General features: G+C 41.2%; 1 protein-coding gene across 1 annotated transcript in view; it reads right to left on the minus strand.

The window, feature by feature from the left end:
• Positions 1-277: 277 nt before the first annotated feature.
• The window catches only part of MYOM3 (myomesin 3), a 207,045-nt gene continuing 182,199 nt past the window's right edge, over positions 278-25,123 (minus strand). The window contains exons 30-37 of the mRNA XM_077481840.1: positions 20,922-21,009; positions 19,360-19,398; positions 17,961-18,066; positions 16,653-16,816; positions 14,874-14,910; positions 9,884-9,906; positions 8,374-8,429; positions 278-674 (exon numbers count right to left, since the gene is read on the minus strand). Coding sequence (XP_077337966.1) covers positions 372-674; positions 8,374-8,429; positions 9,884-9,906; positions 14,874-14,910; positions 16,653-16,816; positions 17,961-18,066; positions 19,360-19,398; positions 20,922-21,009 — 816 coding nt within the window. The 3' untranslated portion in view covers positions 278-371. The remainder of the gene's footprint in view (positions 675-8,373; positions 8,430-9,883; positions 9,907-14,873; positions 14,911-16,652; positions 16,817-17,960; positions 18,067-19,359; positions 19,399-20,921; positions 21,010-25,123) is intronic.

A 25,123-nucleotide genomic window follows, 5' to 3' on the forward strand; every position in this document is an offset into this window, starting at 1 on the left:
ACGTTGCCCCTCCAGCACTCACTGGAGTACCAGGCTGTGCAGGAGGTGGGAGGGGCTGGCACAGGCTCTCAGCGGCGTGCTGAGTGGCTAATCTAGCTGCCAGTTCAGGCATCTGCATGGATCCAGACATTAAAGTTGGGATCCTGCCAGAGTCTGGACTGGCTGAGTGGCTGCTGAATACGGATCACAAAAATCCAGAATGAAGTGCACTCCTGTGGTCCCCATGAGAAGTAGGGCTAAAAGAGAAATGAAAACAAACACAAATATACACAGCATCTTTTTTTATTGCTTTCATCTTTTTATTTCATTGCAGTCTGTCTGCAGATTTGACTTTTTTTTTTGGATAAAGTGTTTACGATTTCCCCTCCTTCTCATGGTGTCATCAGTGACTCTAGTTCTGCAGTTATGTCCGGTACATTCTTCAGTTCCTCCGGCTCTTCACCATGCTTAAATACACTTACTGTTACCTGCCCAACCTCTGATCCATACTTATTTTTCACAGTTATACGATATCGGCCTGAATCTTCAGCACAGATCTTCTCTATGGTCAAAGTTACCACAGTACCCTGAACTTCAAGTTTATAGCGATCTTTGAATATCACTTTCTTCTCATTCTTTACCCAGGAGACTTCAGGAGCAGGGTCTCCAGATATGTGACATGTCAAACACAATGTCTATCAATACAAGCAAAAAAAAAGAAAAATGTCACATGCAGTGTTCAAGTTCAACATTTTCAAGGATAAATGTATACAATATAAAATATTTTCTTTAACAACCTACACCCTGACCACATTTTTTTCCCAGCAGCAGGTCACTTTTTAGAGGTGTTTGACAGACACTGCATGCTTTAACTCTCAAAATGCCAAACTCACTGCATGGCAACCACATGTGGTGGTATCTCCTGCTAAATGTGACATGCCTTTTAATTTTTGCAACTGCCATGATTGCTTTGCGTGGGTACAGACCTGTGTGTTTGCATTGCCGTGTTTGGGTGGGTGGCCGAGAGGTCAATAAAATTGCAGGTCAACCGCTTTATACCGCTTTCCCCCCAGCCCACCTTAGTGAATGAGCCATTATTAAGTCCTTTTTATGCAAAAAATACTTTCTCTGGTATTTTGGCTATTGCACTATACAAAGTAAATGCAGGCAAGTATCATGTGTAAAATATAATATATCTCGTATATGTCCTTTTAGCTGCCTTATTGCAGCTGTCTACCTGTTAAAATGGTAAATGTATATGCATGTTCCCTCCAGTCTATCAAACAAGGAAAGACCGAAAACAATGCCTGAGGGTGATGGCTGGTGGTGGACACCTTTTCTTTGATGTCTCCAGTGGCCATATCTGTTCTCGGTAATTAAAACTCTAAGGCCGTGTACACACCATTGGACTTTCCAGCAGACTAGATCCGACGGTCTTCCCGATGGACTTTTGGTAGAGTTCCGCCGGACTTTCCGAACGAACAGACTTGTCTACACACAATCACACCAAAGTCCGACGGATTCAAACGTGATGACATACGACCAGACTAGAATAAGGAAGTTCATAGCCAGTAGCCAATAGCTGCCCTAGCATCGGTTTTCGTCCGTCGGACTAGCATACAGACAAATGGATTTCTCCATAGGAACTGGGTCCGGCGGAGTGCCAGTGGAAAGATTTGAAACATGTTCCATTTCTAAAGTCCGTCTGATTGTTAGACAGCAAAAGTCCGCACACAATCGAATTGTCCGGCAGATTCGTTCCGTCTGACCTTTGCTGTCGAAAAGTCCAGTCGTGTGTACAAGTCATAAGCCCCTGAACTTTTCAAACACTTTAAAGTTGCGTTATTAGACATTGTCTGATACTGTTCTGTTATTTTACATGGTTATTTCTATAGTGAAACAAACAGTATCTAGGTTTGTAGTATGTATAGTGACTTGAAAAAGTATTCACACCCCTTGATATTTTCTACATTTTTTCATTTTACAACCAAAGTGTAAATTTATTTTGTTGGGATTCTTATGTGATAGACCAACACAAAGTGGCACATAATTGTGAAGTGGAAGTTATATGATAAATGGTTTTCAACATTTTTTACAAATTGTATTCAGCCCTCTTTACTCTGATACCCCTAACTAAAATCTAGTGGAACCAATTTCCTTCAGAATTCACCAAATTAGTAAATAGAGCCCACCTGTGTGTAATTTAATCTTAATATAAACAGTTTTTCTGTGAAGCCCCCAGAGGGTTGTTAGAGAACCTGTGTTAACAAACAGCATCATGAAGTCCAAGGAACACACCAGACAGGTCAGTGTCAATAGACCCAATGAACTAACACTATTCACCAGATCCATTGCACTGTGTGGCTAGAATATCCTCAATATATAGTGTCTTGAAAAAGTATTCATACCTCATGAAATTTTCCACATTTCGTCATGTTAAAACCAAAAACGTAAACATATTTTATCGGAATTTTATGTGATAGACCAACTTTTTTCTAAGATTGCCCTGTATTTGGATCCATCCATCTTCCCATTAACTCTGACCAGCTTACCTGTCCCTGCTGAAGAAAAACATCCCAACAATATGATTCTGCCACCATCATGTTTCACGGTGGGGCTGTGAACAGATTCTCCTACTTGGTAGTAGGGACAGTTCAGATATTTTCAGTGTAGTGATGGTTGAACATCGTCTATTTGACTGCCAGTTTAACGCAATATAGTTTTGTGCGTTACTGCCAGTTTAACGCCATTTACTTCTGTGTGCATTACTGACAGTTTAACGCCATTTACTTCTGTGTGCGCTACTGCCAGTTTAACGTCATATAGTTTTGCGTGCGTTACTGCCAGTGTAACGTCATATACTTCTGTGTGAGTTACGACCAGTAACTGTGTGCGTTACTGTCAGTTTACTGCCATTCACTTCTGTGTGCATTACTGCCAGTTTAACGCCATTCACTTCTGTGTTCGTTACTGCCAGTTTAACGCCATATCGTTTTGTGTGTGTGTTACTGGCAGTTTAACGCCATATAGTTCTGTGCATCACTGTACATTTGGCGCATTATATTGCAGTATATTATAGTGTATCCATGGAGTCTGTCTGTGTAGTGTGAGTACTCAAATTAAAGTGTAACAAACACCACTTCACATAGATTAAAGTGCATCTACGTACAGATTTCCACTTCTTCTTTACATTTGCTTATAAGCACCGCCCCCTCCCTCCCAATAATGTCTGGGAGGACAACAAGGAGAAGCAGACATTCCCTTGGCACTGTAAGGGGGCCAGCAACAACTGTGTCCACCGGCAAAGGTGAATGTGGTGGTCATCAGTACTCAGGCAGGGCATAATTTCCTCTGATTTGTGAGTTTCCCCGTGCTATCCAGCCACAGCATGCAGAGGAGGTGGTGGACTGGCTTACTAAACCTTCCTCATCCTCCTTATCCTCTGTCACGCAAGCAGAGACAATTGTGCAGTCCCCTGCAGTTGCCAGAGTGGATAAACCTGCCTCCTTGTCCACAAAGAGTAATACACACTGGCTCCCCAGCTGTTGCTGAGCAAAATAAAGGCAGCTTGCAGGAAAAATTTCATTTTTTTTGCCTTTATAAATGCAATTATTGCTGCAGCAGATTGTAGACATGGTACAGATCTGCCACTTTACAGGTAGACTAAGGGGGCCCCCAAAGGACTATATTGGAAGGAATTTTTCATTTTATGCTATCACTTTAAAAATCAAAAAATCACTGCTCATTTCAAAATGATGTTTTTCACAAACTTTTTTTATTTATTTATATATTTTCCCCAGGGCAGGACCCGGACCCCTATAACCATTGTATGCCCAATTACTTGCATATAAGCCTTCGAAATGATTTTTGATGTTCAGGTCCCATTGACTTTAATAGGGTTTGTTATTCGGGTCCGAACTTTCATGGTTTTCGAAAGTTCTGGTGCAAAGAGGGGTCTGTTCGGCCCATCCCTAACACACAAAGGTGGACTCTATTTACTAGTTAGGTGACTTCTGAAGGCAATTGATTCCACTAGATTTTAGTTAGGGGTATCAGAGTTAAGGGGGTTGACTACAAATGCACGCCACACTTTTCAGATATTTATTTGTGAAAACCATTTATCATTTTCCTTCCACTTCACAATGATGTGCCACTTTGTGTTGGTCTGTCACATGAAATCCCAATAAAATACATTTATGTTTTTGGGTGTAACATGACAAAGTGTGGAAAATTTCAAGGGTTATGAAAACTTTTTCAAGGCACTGTATGTAATGAACATACTGCATAATGTTATTATTATGTATTTTCTACATGTGAGTAGGAAGGCACAGATGCAGCAGAAAATGCAACTTTCCTGTCTTGAACAAGTCTTTACTGCACATGCCAATGCAATGTGTCCCCCTCCATACAGTAAGAGGAAAAAAAGTTTTTGATCCCCTGCTGATTTTGTACGTTTGCCCACTGACAAAGAAATTATCAGTCTATAATTTTAATGGTAGGTTTATTTTAACAGTAAGTGACAGAATAACAACAAAAATATCCAGAAAAACACATTTTAAAAAGTTATACATTTATGTGCATTTTAATGAGTGAAATAAGTATTTGATCCCCTATCAATCAGCAAGATTTCTGGCTCCCAGGTGTCTTCTATACAGGTAACGAGCTGAGATTAGGAGCACTCTCTTAAAGGGAGTTCTCCTAATATCAGCTTGTTACCTGTATAGAAGACATCTGTCCACAGAGGCAATCAATCAGATTCCAATCTCTCCACCATGGACAAGACCATGCTGTCCAGAGAATGTCAGGTACAAGATTGTAGACCTACACAAGGCTGGAATTGGCTACAAGACCATCTCCAAGCAGCTTGGTGAGAGGGTGACCACAGTTGGTGCGATTCTTTGCAAATGAAAGAAACACAAAATAACTGTCAATCTCCCTCGGGTCTGGGTCTCAATGCAAAATCTCAAAACCTTAAAGTTTTAAGGATCATGAGAAGGGTGAGGAATCAGCCCAGAACAACACGGGAGAATATTGCCAATGATCTCAACATAGCTAGGACCATAGTCACTAAGAAAACAATTGGTAACACTATGCTGTGAAGTACTGAAATCCTGCAGCGCCCCCCAAAAGGTCCCCCTGCTAAAGAAAGCACATGAACAGGTCTGTGTGAAGTTTGATAATGAACATCTGAATGATTCAGAGGAGAACTGGATGAAAGTGTTGTGATCAGATGAGTTCAAAAGCTCTTTGACATCAACTCAACTCACCATGTTTGGAGGAGGAGGAATGCTGCCTGTGACCCCAAGAACACCATCCCTACCATCAAACATGGAGGTGAAAATATTATGCTTTAGGGGTGTTTTTCTTCCAAGGGTACAGGACAACTTCACCGCATCAAAGGGACAATGGATGGGACCATGTACTATCAAATCTTGGGTGAGAACCTCCTTCCCTCAGCCAGGGCATTGAAAATGGGTCATGGATGGGTATTCCAGCATGACAATGACCAAAAACACACGGCCAAGGCAACAAAGGGGTGGCTCAAGAAGAAGCACATTAAGGTCCTGAAGTGGCCTAACCAGTCTCCAGACCTTAATTCCATAGAAAATATGTAGAGGGAGCTGAAGGTTTGAGTTACCAAATGTCAGCCTTGAAACCTTAATGACTTGGAGAGGATCTGTAAAGAGGAACGGGACAAAATCCCTCCTGTGATGTGTGCAAATCTGGTGGCCAACTACAAGAAACACCTGACTTCTGTGATTGCTAACAAGGGTTTTGCCACTAAGTACCAAGTCATGTTTTGCGAAGGGGTCAAATACGTATTTCACTCATTGAAATCAATTTATAACTTTTTTGAAATGAGTTTTTATAGATTTATTTATTTATTTAATTCTGTCTCTCTCACTGTTAAAATATACCTACCATTAAAATTATAGACTGATCATTTGTCAGTGGGCAAACGTACAAAATCCGCAGGGGATCAAATACTTTTTTTTACCTCACTGTATCCTTCTATGAAAAATATGGGTAATCAGGGAGAATTGCTTACTGTAATTACATGACTGGGCAGCATATGCATTTACCAGAGAAAAAAGCAAACAGGTTAAAGATAGGGACAAACTGGGAAAAGAGCATTGCAATATACCATACAGGTCATAGAACATCCCAAGCCCAAATGAAAATCATTTTCTACAGAAAGTGCAAGGATGCATTGATGGGCATTTAAAATGTAAGTTTTTTTCCTTAAACTTCCATTCTAAACTTGGGGTTTGTGTTATACGCCAGCGTGTGTTATACGCCGATAAATACGGTATTTCAATAAAATTATGACCAATAGATGGGGCTGAGCATCATATGAGATAATTGTTTTTCAAACAATGCGCTAGACATTTATCATGCCCAAATGCTTAGAGTTAAAATGTTACTAAACTCACAACAGTAAAATCAGTCTGTATATGCAGTAAAGCATGCTTGTTATACCCCCTGTGGAACCCAAGGGATTAATCCGCTGCATTGTGTAAAAAGGCTGTTTGATTGTGTCTTCTCTGATCCTCCCCTTCTTCTACTTTCCCCAATCCATCTCCTGACAGTACAGAGCCTTGGGGGGCACTCTGCACATGCTCAGTTTGGTGTGTATTGCTAGAGAGTTTTTGTTTTTCTTGGGAGGCAGTATGTGATTAACACTGGGCCCATCAGCATTGTCCAGACAGAGTATTAGGGGTCCTCCATCCTCATAAGACAGTCAGAGTACAATGGAAACTCCTCCTACAAGCTTTAACCAGACACTGATAGAAGCAAGAAGACTGCTATATACTGGTGATGAGAAAGGTATTTAGCAGTTTATATTTGCTAAAATACAGTGGAACCTCAGATTGCGAGTAACGCGGTTTACGAGTGTTTCGCAATACAAGCTATTTTTTTAAAAAAAGGCTGAGACGAGCAGGATTCAAGCCGCTGGGGTGTGCAGTACCGTATTTTGCCAGAGGTGCAGGGGTGCAGATGACGCTCAGGGATACTCCGTTGCCGAGTGTCTCCGAATGTTTCTGAGTGTCTCTGGCACCCCCGACACCTCTGGCCACATGCGGTACCGCATAGACAAGCATTGGCTGTGAAACGGATTATCTGAGTTTCCGTTATTTCCTATGGGGAAACTCACTTTGATATATGAGTGCTCTGGATTACAAGCATTCTTCTGGAACTAATCATGCCCATAATCCAAGTTATTACTGTAACTGCTGGCTCCTGTTCTTTCAGTGCTGCTTCCCTGAATATCTGGTCTTCACATAAAAGAGAGAACAGTCGACAGTGCCAGTCTATTAGCTTGGAGAAGGTAAGGGGGAAGCAGTAGAAGGAGCAGGGGTGTGCCTTGTAATCCTAGGCTACAGTGCTGTGTGTTCTAGTCTCTGCATGCAAGGGTGGCTCCATAGAATGCTGCAAGTGAAAGGAGCCACTGAAACAGGAATCCAGGGGCAGTGTTCATGGCACTATCTTTAAAATGGAACACAAGGATTAAAAGATAAGCTTCATACTCAGTAAGTGATTAAATAAAAGTGCTTAAAAGCCAACTCCTATTAATCTAAAAGATCCTTACATTTTTAAATTTATTTTGTGAAGAATCCCACATATTTACTTCCTTGAATTCTGTAACACACATTTATTATGTTCTGTGTATATACATTGCTGTGTCCCACATTTCACAGAGCCTGCTGTCTCCCAACTAAAGACCATGGGATATGTAGTTCTTAGAAATCAAATGTAAACCAAAGAAATTAGCAGAGGAGACGCTGCAAAGCATGGAGGAATTTCAGTTCAGTTGTGGAACAGGCAGAACTCACAACATGAAAGGAGATTTTTTTTTCAAGTAAGATTATAATTGTCAAATATAACTATTGTTTGTATTATTATTACAATGCTGATGTTATAAAATGAAAGAGAATACAATAACCAGAGATCTCCATTAAAACATCCCCACTGTGAACATTTTATACATAGAAAAAAAAATCTATATTGTCTGAATGCTCTTGCCATTTCTGCCCTTCACTCAAATGAAATGGATTTTTTATTAATTTGTAGAAAAGCTTAGCTTTTTATTGTTGATATTTTAGATCCTGTGCATAGTGTTATCATCTATTCCAGGGATATGCAATTAGCGGACCTCCAGCTGTTGCAAAACGACAAGTCCCATCATGCCTCTGCCTCTGAGTGTCATGCTTGTGGCTGTCAGAGTCTTGCTATGCCTCATGGGACTTGTAGTTCTGCAACAGCTGGAGGTCCGCTAATTGCATATCTACTCATTGTAAAAAAAAAAAAAAACATCTTTCATTACAATATACTGTATATTATAGTATGAACACATATTATGAACTACAAGGCAATGACCATTAATAAACTTACCTTGTCTACCATTATTGTTGCCAGATCTGGAAGACCTCGGACCACTTTAGCTCGATCTGGAAGTATCATAAACGCACAGATTACCAGAGCAGGTGTGAACTCACTATTCTTCTACAGCAGGGGTAGGCAACCTGGGGCCCTTCAGCTGTTGCAGAACTACAAGTGCCATCATGCCTCTGGGAGTAATTATAACTGCCAGCCTTGCAATGCCTCATGGGATATGTAGTTACACAACAGCTGGAGGGCCCAGGGTTGCCTACCCCTGGTCTACAGTGATCAGAATAAAGAATCCTTCATGCACTCATGTGGCGGGCCTGAGTGGTAGGCAGTGGAAATGGGGCACAGTGACACCACTTCAATTCTCTGTGATATTCAATAGTGAGAGTTGTGGTGTATGTTGTCCGCACGAGTAGTCTACACCAGTGTTTCTATGTCAAGCAAGAATTCACATTATTGCACTTTATTTCTGAACTGTAAAGCCATTGTTTTAGCTGTAACAACAAAGTGGTTCATTTTTATTGTTTTACACTAAAAACTGAGGCACTTGTAATGAGGAGAGTATCTTTGTTGCTTTGGACCAGGATGATATGGTGGGCCTAGCCTATCCTGATTTCAGCATAGCATTTGGTAATGATCTCAGAAAAAAGTTGCACAAGCTAAGACTTAGTTAAGACATAAATTATGCAATTTTCTTTCCTGCAACCACGGGTTGCAGGAAAGAAAATCACCCGATTTCCCCCATCAACACAATGTTAATGGGGAAATCCCTCCCACAGCTCTTTTGTTTTCTGCCAGCAGGAGGGCACAGGGAGCCTTCCATGCCGGAAAACACTATTACTGCTAGCTGCCATAGTGCAGTAATCACATGCAAAACACCCGACAGGCTGGTTGTACTGAAGTCGATTGATGGATCAACTTCAGTACAACCAGTCTGCCCACAGATGGATCGAATCTCGGCTAGTTCTTGCTGAACCATCTATGCCTGACTTTAAACTTTGGTTGGTTCAGTTGGCTAAAGTATAGATAGCAGAGTGTGGTTGTAAATGGGGTTCATTCAGAATACAGACCAGTCACTAGTGTTGTACCACAAGGCTCAGTACTAGGTCTTGTTCTATTTAATCTGTTTGTAAGTGCTGTAGCTAAAGGATTGGTGGGTAAGGTATGTATTTTTGCTGAGGACACAAATGATTTCAATAGTGTTGATATTCTAAGTGGTGTTTGTAACATGAAATATGATTTGGCATTGTGGTAAAATTGGTCAAATGAAATGAGAAAACTGCAGTGCAAAAAATAATCCTCAAAGTACAATAATTGGGGGACTTAAATATGCTTGGGACAAAAGATCTGCATGGTTAAAAAAAATAAAAAAGGGGCAGACCTGATGTACCACTTGGTCCTTTTCTGCTGCCACTTATCTATATTTTACAGCAAACCATTATGGTCATTGTGTAATAAAGTAATGTAGTAATAAAGAGGGACTTATTTATATCAAATATTTATTTTTACTTACTTTTTTCTATTATTTCTTCTTCCCTAGAAAATAAAATATTCATGTTTCACATGCTGATACATAGAATGAATAGCATACATTTTTACAGAAACATTTTATTAAAAACGAAATGTTCTAGCTTCTACTTGACAAAAGCTCTCCTATGCAGTTCTCACAAAAGTGAGTACACCCCTCACATTTTTGTAAATATTTTATTATATCTTTTCATGTGACAACACTAAAGAAATGACCCTTTGCTACAATGTAAAGTATTGAGTGTACAGCTTGTATAACAGTGTAAATTTGCCGTCTCCTCCAAATAACTCAACACACTTTGTGAAATAGACCTACGAGTGCTTTGAAGCAAGGGGGTCTGGCTGCAGAGTGGAGCTCCACCGATGACAGGAAGCACGTGACCTCCACTCCACCACGCTGTGAGGGCAGAAGAGCACTGATGTGTGGCTGGCAGTGAGAGATGATGTCATCTCTCTGCACCTTGCTTCCACATTGAATAGGCCCGGCTGTGAAGAGCGCTGTCAGCCCGCTCGCTTCTCTCCTCTCCACTGCCTCCTTCCTCCTGCAGCCATGGCTGCGGCCCACTGTTTAAGTAGAGACCCTGCGGCAAGAGACTCGGGGCTATGGACCCCAGATTCGGGGCTATAGCCCCAATAGCCACCCCCTAGCGATGCCTCTGCTCCAGACCTAAACCCTATTGAGCATCTGTGGGGCATCCTAAAACAGAAGGTGGAGGAGCGCAAGGTCTCTAACATCCACCAGCTCCGTGATGTCATCATGGAGGAATGAAAGAGGACTCCAGTGGCAACCTGTGAAGCTCCAATGAACTCCATGCCCAAGAGGGTTAAGGCAGTGCTGGAAAATAATGGTGACCACACAAAATATTGACAATTTGAACCCAATTTTACATTTTCACTTAGGGGTGTACTCATACATTAATGGCTGTGTGTTGAGTTATTTTGAGGGGACAGCAAATTTACACTGTTATACAAGCTGTACACTCACTACTTCACATTGTAGCAAAGTGTCATTTCTTAGTGTTGTCACAAGAAAAAATATATTAAAATATTTCCAAAAATGTGAGGGGTGTACTCACTTTTGATAATAAAAGATTTGGAGAGTTATACTAATAAGTAGGCCTAAGAATTGTTTGATCATGATGTTTCTTAACCACTTAAGGACCGCCTCACACCAATATACGTTGGCAGAATGGCACGGCTGGGCACAAGCACGTACAGGTATGTTGCCCATTAAGAACCCAGCCGTGGGTCACGCGCACGCCGCCGGCGGCGCACTTGTGACCCAGTCCTGAGCTCCATGTCCACGGGACCCGCGTTAGGGTCATAGAGCTGAAGAACGGGGAGAGGTAAATGTAAACAAACCGTGCTTCCTAGTGAGCTTGTCACTGATCATGTCATTTTTAATCGCACTGATCGCTGTATTAATGCCAATGGTCCCAAAAATGTGTCAAAATTGTCCGACATGTCCGCCATAATGTTGCAGTCACAATAAAAATCGCTGATTGCCGCCATTACTAGTAAAAAGAAAATTATTAATAAAAATGCCATAAAACTATCCCCTATTTTGTAGACGCTATAACTTTTGCGCAAACCAATCAATAAATGCTTATTGCGATTTTTTTTACCAAAAATATGTAGAAGAATACGTATCGGCCTAAACTGAGGAAAAAAAAAGTTTTTTTATATATTTTTGGGGGATATTTATTATAGCAAAAAGTAAAAAATATTGAATTTTTTTCAAAATTGTCGCTCTATTTTTGTTTATAGAGCAAAAAATAAAAACCACAGAGGGGATCAAATACCACCAAAAGAAATCTCTATTTGTGGGAAAAAAGGATGCCAATTTTGTTTGGGAGCCACGTCGCACGACCACACAATTGTCAGTTAAAGCGACGCAGTGCCGAATCACAAAAAGGGACCTGGTCCTTTAGCAGCAAAATTGTCCCGGGCTTAAGTGGTTAAGCAAAACTACACTGTATCTGAGCACCACAAACCAAAAAGGACTATGTAATTCATTTTTAATTACTTTCCACCCAGGCCAATTCTGACATTTCTCTCCTACATGTAAAAACCATCATTTGTTTGAAAGGATGGTGGAAAAAGGCATTGAAAGGCAAGACACCAGCTGAAATCTGTCAGTAATTAGAAAGCATCCTGCCCCTTGTCAGTGCAAATTGATATCAGATGGTTTAGTCTCAACTGATGGCCTATAAAAAGGTGTCTCATTATCAAGGTGTTACAAAAGAAACATCTCATGATGGGTAAAAGCAAAGAGCTCTCCAAAGACCTTTGCAATCTTATTTTTTCAAAACATACTGATGGCATTGGTTACAGAAGGATTTCTAAACTTCTGCATGTTCCAGTGAGCACTGTTGGGGCTATAATCCATAAGTGGAAGGAACTTGATTTCACCATAAACCAGCCATGACCAGGTGCTCCTTGCAATATTTCTGACAGAGTGAAAAGAACTATCAGAAAAGTTGTCCAAGAGCCAGGGATCACTTGTGGAGAGCTTCAGAAAGACCTGGAATTAGCAGGTAAAATTGTTTCAAAGAAAACAATAAGTAATGCACTTAACCACTATGGCCTGCTAGACTCCATTGCTGAAGAAAATGCATGTTTAAGCTTGTTTAAAGTTTGCTGCACAACATTTAGACAAGCCTGTGAAATACTGGGATAATTTAGTCTGATGAGCCCAAAATTTAACTCTTTGGATGCCATAATACACAACATGTTTGGAGGTCAAATGGCACTGCACATCAACCCAAAAACACCATACCAAGTGAAGTTTGGAGGTGGAAACATGATGTGGGGTTGTTTTTCATCATATGGTACTGGCAAACTTCATATCTTTGAAGGAAGGATGAATGGAAAAATGTACCAAGACATTCTTGATAATAATCTGCTGCCATCTACCAGGGTGATGAAGATGATACAAGGGTGGACATTTCAGCAAGACAATGATCACAAACACAAAACCAATAAAAAATCGGTTTCAAAGAAAGAAAATAAAGCTGCTAGAATGACCCAGTCAATCACCTGACTTGAATACAATAAAAAAATCTATGGAAAGAACTAAAGATCATAGAAGAGGCCCATGAAACCTTCAAGATTTGCTTGTGTGGAAGAATGGGCCAAAATCACACCTGAGCAATACATGCATCTAGTTTCTCTATACTGGAAGCATCTGGAAGCTGTCATTACCACTAAAGGATTTTGTACGAAGTATTAAATACATTTCAGTTAGCATGTTCAATACTTTTTCCATGTGTCATTCCATTTTATTACACATAACTTAATTTCTGAACTTATTTGTTTTGGTTTCTTTGTATGGATTGCATGGGTTGTTACTGATATTTTTTTCAGGTTACCAGTTTACAGTTACAGAGGAGGTCTAGTACTAGAATTATTGCTCTCGCTCTAACTTTCGCAGTGAAACCTGTGTGTTGCGAACACTGTCTTAAGTGGGCGCAACCTACAGGCGTTCACTTTAAAATCTTTTGCTTTTTTTATTATTTATTTTATTTTTACACTGTCCCTTTATTTATTTTTTTAATCGCTTTTACTCCTATTACAAAGCATGTAAACATGCCTTGTGATAGGAATAAGGCATGACAGGTCCTCTCTATGGAAAGATCTGGGGTCAATAAGACCCCAGATATCTCCTTTACCCTGGAAAGCAAAAAAAGGGAAAAAATGGCAGTGTTTGCATCTGCCAGAACCAGAAGTGACATCATGACATTACTTCTGGTCTCCCAGGATCATAGTGATGGTTGGGGACCATCTGGTCCTCGACCAGCTCTATGATAATCTGGCACCTCCGCCAGAATGGATCTCTGGCTTCCTGATCGCATGGGAGAGCCCGGAGAGTCATCGGAGGGTAGCAGGAGGTGGGAGGGGGAACGTCCCCTTCTGCTGCCTGTAAAAGCCTGTAAATAGCTACTAGGATGGCTTTAACCTTCGAGGGAATCGCTGGCTGACAACAAAGATATCTGAATGATGCCTGTAGCTGCAGGCATCATTCAGATATCACCACTTCAACCTAAGGACATCACATGATGTCCTATGGGTGGGAAATGGTTAATATTCAAAGCAATCTCCCCCCCTCCATCTATGTCATCATGCTTTATTTTATTGAGAAATCACTTAGAAAGACACCACATTTCTGGCCGTGGCCATGTTGAGTAAGGGCAAATGATTCATGTAGCACTTACTTCCTGGAATCTGTCTGCTCTTAGCTCATGCGTGCAAGCAGGAGGTGCTAAGGTGAGTAAATGCCACCTCCCCTCCTGAAGACTCCTGAGATGTATGACATCATTTGACTAAGCCTGAAAACCAGGAAGTAACTAAAGTAAATATGGTCTACTTTCCTGTCTATTTACTAATGCTAACAGCATAAGGATTCAAAATAGTCGATTTTGATTGAGTGAAGTTCCACTTTAGCATTCAATGTCTGTGGTCACAACACTCTTTGTATTATACCAAGAATTAGTAAAGTCAAACCAGGATAGGATGTAACAGAGTGATTGTCCTGGTCATGCACTGTGCAGAGATGTATACATGACAATAGCAGATGAACATATTTACGGAACCTTTGGTTGATTAAACATTTACAAGTACATTTTATGGATGAAGTTAGAGTCTGAGATTGCCCTACGGATCCCCAGATACACCGGGGCAGAAATGTGGGGAATAGGCTCATAGGGACAAGGTGCTTTGCCAGGGTAAGCCCTTCCAAAATACCCTCCTCACACTAAAGGCTTGTGGCCTGTTATGGCTCAGGGGTTCTGAATTTTGGGGGGCGATTTTCAAGATTTACCTCTAATTGACTTCAATAGGATTTGCATTACAGCTCACAATTTGAACACAAGTAAGTTCAGTCATCACTAGTAAATATACAGTATATGTATTTGTGAATATAGGTGTTTGCTTGGAGTTTTACTTTAATAAACCAACTATATATTGTATATACTTACTTGCATTTCTGTTGTTGTGCCAATAAATCATCAAATACTAAAAAAAAAGACACATATATATAAAAAAATATGACACACTTATAAATGTAATTTTCACTTTCATAACAGTAAAACATTATTGCATTTCTAAAACAATGGCTAAATTTGAAATATATCATGTGAAAAAGTACAGGCAAACATTGGATCTTGATTCATACAGTGCTTACAGATAAAGATGATATACTTGAACAAATGACACATTAAACTGACATGGTGGGGGAGACTTACTAAAACTGGTGTGCCCAAAATCTGATGCAGCTCTGCATGCTAGCCAATCAGCTTCCAGGTTTTAGCACTTGTACACATTGATGCTAGTTTGAAATCGTGCTACTTCATCGGAAGTAGCTTAATTTCAAATTATCAGGTCAGCGCAATTTCAGGTGCTACTTTAAAGACATCTGTGCGGCTTCATGCACAGAAGTCTATTGAAGCCGCACCTGAAATCTGCAAAAATAGTCGGCGTCGCACTGATTGGTAACGATGCCATTGCCAGAAATAGGCTGCGACTTATCATCCGATTTTACCTGTCAAATAGCATGACAAATCACTCCAATGTGAACGAGGGCTTATTGTCAAAGTTTTATTGAACAAGCTGAAGTTAGAAGCTGATTGGTTACTAGGCACAGCTGAACCAGATTCTGTGTGCATCAGTTTTACTAAATTTCCCCCAATAAATTCATTTTCAAGATCTAAATTAACAAACATTAAGATTTGTCATGTGGAAAAAGAAAGTATACCCCTATACTTACCACCACATTACATCCATAAAATTGGAATCTGGTGTTCCAGATTAGGTGTCAAAGACTAGAAAATTCTTAGGGAGTATGCAAGTGCAACTTGTCTCATTTAACCGCAGATATCTAGGGTCTGGTGTTCTCTTTGCTATTGACATATGTAATGTCATCATGCCAAGATCAACAGAGCTCTCTCTAAGGCCCTCGGAAATAAAGTTTGAATGCCTACGAGTCTGGCAATCATTTGACAAATGATTTGAAATCAATAATTTCACTGTAGGAAAAATAATCTTCAAGTGGCGTAGACTTCAAATAACTTCTAATTTGTCCTGGTGTGGTCAACCCATCAAATTCAACCCAAGAGCTGGTCGTTTGATGCTAAAATAAGTCTCCAAGAACCCCAACAATTCATCACTGGCTGTTTAGGTACCTTAGGAACCTGGTAGTCTTTATGACTTGACTTTTACATACAGAAAATATATTTAAATGTTAAATGTTATTGTTATTGTTAACCTGAGCTAATGAGTGCTTGAAAGTGAAATACTGCATACGTTATGCTTTTGTGAATTTACGCTAATATGCACAACACATATTTAAAATATTGGAGCTTACCAATCCTTGGATGGTAAGCCTTCAGGCCTTTTCTTTTTATTTTTACCTAGTGATACTGAGAATAACACACTTTGTGTCCCTCACTCACTCCACTATATCTATGGAGGCAGTCACAGCTGTTACCCAGGCTTGACTTTAATTAAATATGTCCTTCTCTGTTTCCATTCTTTTGGGGGGTAGGACATTAGTAGTTTACAGGAGAAATGTTGATACTTGCTATAATGTTTCTGAAAAAAGGAAACAAATTCAGCCACCACATCTGCCTGGTAAGTTGCGATATACGAAACGTTGGTTCTTAGGTTTAGATATGGTTTAGGTACCATTGTGAATGTCTAGAGCTTCCTTTTGGACAGTTACAACTTAAACATTTAGGAGGTAAATTAGCTGATATTACCTTTACCACTCAGGTCAAACGTTCGCTTATGAATGTCCTTGCCATCAGACAGTTCCAACATGTACAAGCCCCGATCTGAATCTGTAGGATTTTTAATGTGCAGCCAAACCTGTTCCATTGTGCTTCCTGATTTAAGTCGATCTGTACTGCTTAATTTCTTATCTCTGTGTGCAATAAATAATTACATAATATTTCTTTAAATCTTAATGAACTGAATGTTTTTCTTCAAATTATATAATGGTATTTTTGTAATACATAATCAAAATAATCCAAACTATGAAAGATATTCATAAATCAATCATCATGACACCTGAGTGAGAAGCTTCTGACTACAACACTCCTCTTGGAACTCCAGCTCCCAGGAAGTATGCTAGTTCCTGGGCAGTCTCACCAGTTACTGCTCAATTAACTAATTCACAGCCCTGAAACTAGGTTGCAAATGAGCTGTTTTCTTCAAGGAATATTTCAGTGCATTACTAGGTGATTACAGGTTGGCTTTAACATGCTAGAATATTTTCCCTGAAATCTAAATACAAAATGCCCTACCACAGAAAGAGGCATCATCATAAATAGTATCTGCCTTACGGTAGCTGAAGCAAAAAATTACCAATGACAAAGAATTTGAGGTCAGCTGTTGTTATTATCAAAGTTTCTGTAAAGAGCACTCTCCTTTGAGATACCTTTTTTACATGAAGGACAGACAGTTTTGCCACAATGAGTGCTTAAAGTGTTACTGAACCCACAAAACTAAAATCAGTCTTTATAAGCAGTAATGCGTACTTGTTATGCTCACTGTGGAGCCTAAGGGGTAAATCCTCTGCTATGGAAAAAGGTTGCTTAATCCTGTCTTCTCTAATCCTCCCCCTCTTCCACAGTCCCCTATCCATCTCCTGCTAGTACAAAGCCTTGGAGGCACGCTGCACATGCTCAGTTTGGTGCATACTGCTAGAGAATGTTTTTGTTTTTGTTTTGGGAGAGTGCATGTGATCTTCACACAGCCAATCAGCACTGTCCAGACAGAAGGTCAGAGGTCCTGCAGGCTCATAGGACAATCAGAGGAGAATGAAAACCCCTCCTACAAGCTTTAAACAGACACTGATAGAAGTCACAAGACTGCTATATACTGCTGATGAGAAAAGGTATTTAGCAGTTTATATTTACTAAAATAATTACATTTCCATGTTGTGTGTGCTGTGGGAGACCAGATATAGTGAATGCAGGGCCCTGGGTTTAGTAACAGTTTAATAATGTACACTTATATGAGGGTACTGCTAATTGTATTAGTTAAAGGAATACTGATCAACATACTTGTGGTGCCACACAGGATTCATGCTCTCCGTGAAATATTTCACATCGCTGTAAATCTTAATTCCGTCAGCTGTGCCTTTACATTTCAGTGGGGAGGCAGACATTGCTTGTAGAAGACAACATGAAATTGGTCAGTTTCACCACTTGGCTCCCAGGCCAATTCTGACACTTCTCACGTATATGTAAAAATTTACTATTTTTTCTTGCTAAAAAAATTACTTAGAACCCCCAAACATAATATATTTTTTTAGCAGAGACTCTAGAGCAGGGGTCACCAAACTATGGACCTCCAGTTGTTCAGGAACTACAATTACCATCAATGCTTAGCCATGCCTATGAATGTCAGAGTTTTGCAATCCCTCGTGGGACGTCTAGTTCTACAACAGCTGGAGGGCCATAGTTTGAAGATCCCTGCTCTAGAGGATAAAATGGTGGGTATTTACATTATTTAAGGTCACAAAGTATTTGTGCAGCAGTTTTTCAATCGCATAAAAAAATAAAATAATAATAATTATATTTTAATGAATTGTAGTGTACACAAACACTATATAATACCAATTTTTTGGTAAAATATAAAAGCTGATGTTAAGCCAAGTAAATAGATACCTAACATCTTTAGGGAGATTCACTCTCGTTAGTTATCTTATCTACCTTTATCACAGGAAATCCCAAATTTTGCATTGTTGCTAGAGCAGAAAAAGGGATATCTTCCAATGGGGACACTAGTTCTGGTAACCACTGTGTCAACCAGGGATTCCCTCCCTTTGGAGGGATTTCCTCTCACTTCCTCTTTTGGATATGCTACATAAAGTGAAGGGAAGTTTCCCTAATGGGACAAAGATGGCAAAAAATAAACAAAAAATCTGACAGGGATTATAACCCCCACTTATTCGATCCAAAATAATAATAAAAAAAGTTTGGACTTTAGTTCTACGTTAAAGCGGTTGTATACAGCACATGTGAAAAAAACAAAACCCTGTAAGGCAAAGGCATAATGAGCTAGTATGCACCGCGCCGCTGACGTCATGCAAAGTGAATATCTCCTAAACAGTACAAGTTTTAGGAGATATTAATTTTACCTACAGGTAAGCCTTATTATAGGTAGTTAAAAATAAAAAATAAGGGTATACAACCACTTTAAGGTTAATATTATTTTTTCACTTTGTTTAAAATTTTGATGTGTATCTATCTTTAAATATATAAAGATTACGAAACAAAATACAAACAAAAGGGTATATTTATTAACGTTTTACCCAAGATTCACAATTTCATGTTAAATCTTGGGTAAAAGTTGTGTTAATCTTGGTTAAATAAAAGATATATTGACCTCAAAATGTTGAATCATGGCCACCATAGTTACTCACAGTCACATTCTTCTATGCAGTGTCTAAACACTTACCACTTATTCTACAAATTTCCTGCATTATATCTTCAAAACCTAAAAATGACAAAAAGTGAACAAACAGCAAGAAATTATTAAAAATGGTATTAACAAAAGAACATTCTTAGCCCCTGTACACACGGTCGGAGAATCTGTCGGAATGCGTCTTATCGGACCGTGTCGTCAGATAATCCAACTGTGTGTGGTATGCATCGGACTGATTCCGTCCGAATCTCCGTCCGACCCAATTTTCCAACATGTTGGAAATATTTCCCGACCAACTGGGCCGGTCGGACCTAATCCGATCATGTGTATAGCATTTTAATCGGACCAAGTGCCACGCATGCTCAGATCAAATTCCTACATCAAAGCTATTGGCCACTATCCTGAATGTAGTCCCATTGTAACGAAATTACGTCATCACGTTCTGAAAGTTTGGATTTTTCGCCAACTTGGCCCGACCGTGTGTATGCAACAGTTTTGGACACAATCTGTCGGACTAAATCCAACGGACAAAATCTGACGGATTTGGTTGGCAAAATCTCTGACCGTGTGTACAGGGGCTAAGATTAGTTTGTGTAGGGAAAAATGTAAAGGAGTTAACAATTAAAAGTATCTCACAGGGCAGCGTAGTGACTAAGTGGTTAGCACCTTTGCCTGGGAGCGCTAGGTTCGTCGGTTATGCCCCTTTCACATGGGGCGGATCTGCTCAGCGGAGTCTGCCAGCTCAGCGGGAGATCGCTTTGTTGATGTCCGCTGAGCTGGCGGATGACAGGTCCATCTCTGCCCTCTGAGCGAGTAGGGACCTGTCAGAGCCATGCTGATCGCTATGGAGAGATCGGACGAAAACAGACAGCATGTCAGTTTTCATCAAATCTCATTCGATCTGCCAAGACGGGTGGCAAACTTATCGCCATACATCTGTCTTGATCGGATGGCAAACGGTTGTCAGCGGACACATCTCCGATGACATCCGGCTGCCCATAGGAGTCAATAGATGGTCCTCTCGGATCTGCCATGAAAAGCGGACAGGTAGATCCAAGTGGGCTTATCGTGTGAAAGGGGCCTTAGAGTCTCAACCATGACTGTGTGGGTTTCCTCTGGGTACTTTGGTTTTCTCCAAAACTCCAAAGACATGCTGGTAGGTAAATTAATATGATGGGTTGTATACTGTAGCACGTGGAATCTGTAGGTTTATGTAAGCTTAGTTGTATAGAAGGTTTTGTTTTTGTTAATATATTAAAAAAATATATATATATATATATATATCACCATGGGGAAAATACTTTGTGAGGGAACCCATAAATGGATCACCTCTCCAAAGCAACAGTCACAATGGCAGACTAGACTCAATTTTATATACTCTATCATATAGCCTATATAATAGTCTGCAATAAAATACTTTACATACTTCCATTTATTAATTAATAATATGTAATAAATCCATGTAATAATACATAAAATAAATAATAAGTAATAATTCTGTGTAATTATTCTTAAAAAGAGATAAAACCATTTCCTTGAAGGTGCAAAACAAATAAACTTACATAGTCTTCAGCTGAATGATGATCATTACCTACCTTCTTTGGTAAGATCCATTTCAGTCATGTCGTCTCCCCTGCTATCTTTTACCACAGCTTTGTAAAGTCCTTTATCTTCATTTGTAAACTAGGTATAATTACACAGATTGATTCTTATGCAAAATCTGCCAATCATAGGTATAAAAGTTGATGAAGTAGTTGAGTGTCCTTATTTCATTATCTCCACTACTAAACATTAATGGGGTGATTTTCCAATGGATGATTGGAATACAAAAATATATTTCTTTAAAGTCAACAGAAGCCTCTTTTTTTACCTATAAATTTGCCAGGTTGCATATATATTAGTAAATATGCTTTTCTTTTTTTTTCTTTTTTGGATTTTTCCATTCTAAGTGTTGCAGTGTGGGTTAATATAGCTAGCATCACACTGTAGAGCCAGGCCACTGTTCTCACACATAGGCGGCGACCAGGGTCTCCAGCATTCTGACACTCCTTTCTGCACACTGCTCCATTCAACAGTGCTTTGGCTGAGCAGCCCTGATAATCGGAGCAGCATGCAGATGGGCTGGCCAGACCGCTGGAGACCCTGGCTACTACTTGAGATCAGCAGTATGACTCTCAAGCATCAGTCTGACTGCATTATAGTAAAACTAGGAAGGCTTCAAGTCTTGGGCTCTAATTATTTTCAGAATCTTTGGTAAACAAACACAATTAATGGAAACTGGATTAGTCTAAGCCCTTTTACACATGGTCTGACATTCCGACGGAAAATGTCCGATCGGACCGCGTTGTCAGATAATCCGACCGTGTGTGGGCTTCATCTGACTTTTTCCGTCGGAATGTCTGACCAACAAAGTTTGAGAGCTGGATATAAAAAATTTCCGACAACATGATCCGATCGGACTTTCTGCAATCGCTTGTAGAGAATTCCGATCGGACAAAGTGCCACGCATGCTCAGATCAAAATCCTAGACCAAAGCTATTGGCTACTAGCCTGAACGTAGTCCCGTCGTAACTAAATAATGCCATCACGTTACGAACGATTGGATTTTCCAACAACTTTGTCTGACCGTGTGTATGCATCACCAGTTTCGGACAAAATCCATCGGACAAAATCCAACGGATTTCGTTGTCGGAATGTCCGACCGTGTGTACAAGGGCTAACACAGCCAACTGTTACTTGTCCTGGGGTTGCCTATAGAGGTCCTAGACCTAGTGCTCATAGAAAGCCATATCAGACGATAAGTTTATGACTTTGGGTGCCTTTAGCTCAGTCAATCTGTGTTTGGTTTGAATAATCAAATGCATATGTAGCGGGGTCTCTTTAAGGACTATAAAACTACTGTTCCCAGAACCCTGCTGGTTCCCAGGATGTTTGGAGTTATGCTCCAGAGACTCATGGGGGAGGACATATAAGGAGGGGGAGAGGCCTAGTTCGTGCTCTTTGGACACCCCCCCCAGAGCTGTTTAAAGACAGATACTTTATCTTTATTATTCGTTTGGATTATAAAGTTGTTCTTCAAGTGCACCACCGAAAGATTGCTAGCGAATATTGTTTCACTGGACTTCCATCTAGATCAGTCAGGCCTGACTGCATAGGTAGATAGTGCTGGGTGTTAGTTTACCCATGCGGGGAAGTAGCTGAAAAAGGGCAGCGCTAGAGTTGCATAGCAATACTTTATTATGCTGATTACTCTGTTTATCTTTATTACTGGTTACTGCAGGGACCTGCTTATGTGTTGTAAACCAAATGTTCGATTCATGTTATTCCTTTTATAAAAACAACAAGTAAAGTCAGTTATATACTTTCAAAGATTGTCTATGAGCTTGAGTTATCCACCCACGCACACACACATATTTAGAGTATAAGCGATTTAATGTGTATTGCTAGATACTAACTGTGCCAGAGTGGGTAGAGCAGATTGCCGGGGGGGGGTTGGTGGAGCTGTGCTCAGGGCCCAAACCAAACTTGCGGCCCTCTTAAGTGAGGGTATCGTTATACGTGGGGGCTCATAAATCCGGGATTTCTGAGACAGCGGTGAACACGCCAGAGGTACCGGCATGGACCCACAGGGAGTCAGAGCGTGGTGTGAAGCGGCTAAGGCCGACTCAAGTCAGTCAGTGGTCATTAGCCTCCCAGGGGAGAAATGGTCGACTGAGACCGTAGAGGAGTTAATGAAGTCAGTGTCCCCAGACCATGAACCATGGGTGATGGAGATAAAATCAGACCCAGACATCTCATATCAGTACGCGCTAGTGGAATACTGGGATGGGATGCCGGAGGCTTGCAAGCGCAACTGTGTACGGACACAAGACAACAGATCCTATAGGTTGGCGCACGCAACAAAGGAGGAGCCATCGCCAACGGGATCACCGCATGCTGCGGCCTGTACCTCACCCGAGAGTCTCAGATCAGCACCGGCCACCCTTAGCGCAGAACTGTGTGCTGTCCTGGGGGAGATTGTGGCCCAGTGCAAGAAGGATCCCACAGATTACCCGATGTCGGGATACAGAAAACTCCGAATGTTTTCAGGGAGGAAACCTGTACCTTCGGAAGAAGAGGGATTTGAAGAGTGGTTAGATAGCGCAACGCAGGCACTAGAGGAATGGGAAGTTCCAGAGCGCAGAAAGAAGCAGAGGATTGTGGAAAGTCTAAAGGGGCCTGCTCTAGAGGCCATACGCAACCTGAAGATGAGCAAGACAGACTGTAATGCGCAGGAGTACCTAGATGTATTACAGAATGTGTTTGGTGGGACAGAGAAAATCTCTGAGCTTGCTTATCAGTTAGAGCATTGCTACCAGAAGAAAGGTGAAAAACTATCAGACTACATGGGACGTTTAGATAAAATCCTGCATAGGATGATCCTAAGGAAGGGGATCAGCCCAGGGAAAGTAGATGAGGCCCGTGCTCAACAGGTACTGAGGGGAGCTCAACCCATGGATCCTATTGCATGGACACTGCGTGCCCAACAGGATGGGAAGAATCTGGAGTACACTGACCTCATCCGAATGATCAGTGAGGAAGAGGCCCTACTGGAAGAGAAAAGGGAAGAACATATCACCGAGCCCGTCAAACAACCGGTAGCAATAGTTACACCGGCCATGACTCCCGCTAGAGATAAGGAGGTGGACACTTTGAAGTTACAGATGTCCCAGGTGATGGAGATGTTGACTGCTATGATGGCGAAAGGTCAAGGGGGAGCCGAGAAACCAAGTCCTAGGAAGGAGTTGTTTCCAGATACACCAACACCAAGCCCCACTCGAGACCGAGAAGAGATGCTATGCTACAACTGCGGGGGCAGTGGCCACTTCGCCAGTAGATGTTCCAGTCTCAAGAAGAAGAAGATAGATAACCGCCAGCCGGCGGGAAACTCCAGAGGGCCCCAGTGAGGGAGTCAACCGGGTGCCCATGCCTTTCAGTGAACTCCAAACTGAATAGAAGGAAGAGAAAGAGAGAAAACCAGACCCCTCAGAAGGAATGTCTACAAATAAGAAACAATAACATCCCTCAGCGGGTTTGTACTCCCATTACTGTGGGGAGGGTCAATGCATACCAGGCTGAAAAAAGAATAAAGTCAAAAACCAACTGGATGAAGATGGGTCCCCAGAAGAGGGTGGCCTCAACCCGGCCCTACCCAGAAGAATTGGTCGGCCCGTCCCCCACTGTCTCCATCCAGGTGGAAGGAGTCTACACGAAGGCCCTCCTGGACACTGGAGCTCAAGTGACTTTGTTGTACAGAGACTTCTATGATAGGCACTTGAGCCATTTGCCTATACAGAAGATAGAAGAGTTGGAGATATGGGGCCTGGGAGCTCAGAGTTTCCCCTACGATGGTTACCTGCCCATAAAGCTGACCTTCGATCCATCTGTGGCGGGGAAAACAGAGGTGTTTGACACCCTGGCAGTTGTGTGTCCTAGACCGCCCGGGGCCAGCAAGATGTCCCTCATCATAGGGACCAATACGGATCTGGTGCGAAGACTTCTGACCCCTCTAGTGAAGACGAGAAACCATCAAGCTCCCAATATCCATCCCATGCTGAAGACAGCCTACCAACGGTTGGTCCTAGAGCAGAAGACCCCAGGAGAGGGGATAGGGAAGGTGTGGAGACTTGGGAGAGAAGGAGTGGTGCTGCAGCCCGGAGAGGTAGCCTGCCTCAGGGCCACGGTGAAGCTTACCTGGGAGCAGCCTGGCCCCTTTGTCATGCTGGAATCCGATCCAAGGGAGGACCACTCAGGCCTG

The sequence above is a fragment of the Lithobates pipiens genome, unplaced genomic scaffold (assembly GCF_037356315.1).
Source record: "Lithobates pipiens isolate NorthernLeopardFrog02 unplaced genomic scaffold, aLitPip1_a1.2 Scaffold_16, whole genome shotgun sequence".
Lineage (NCBI taxonomy): Eukaryota > Metazoa > Chordata > Amphibia > Anura > Ranidae > Lithobates > Lithobates pipiens.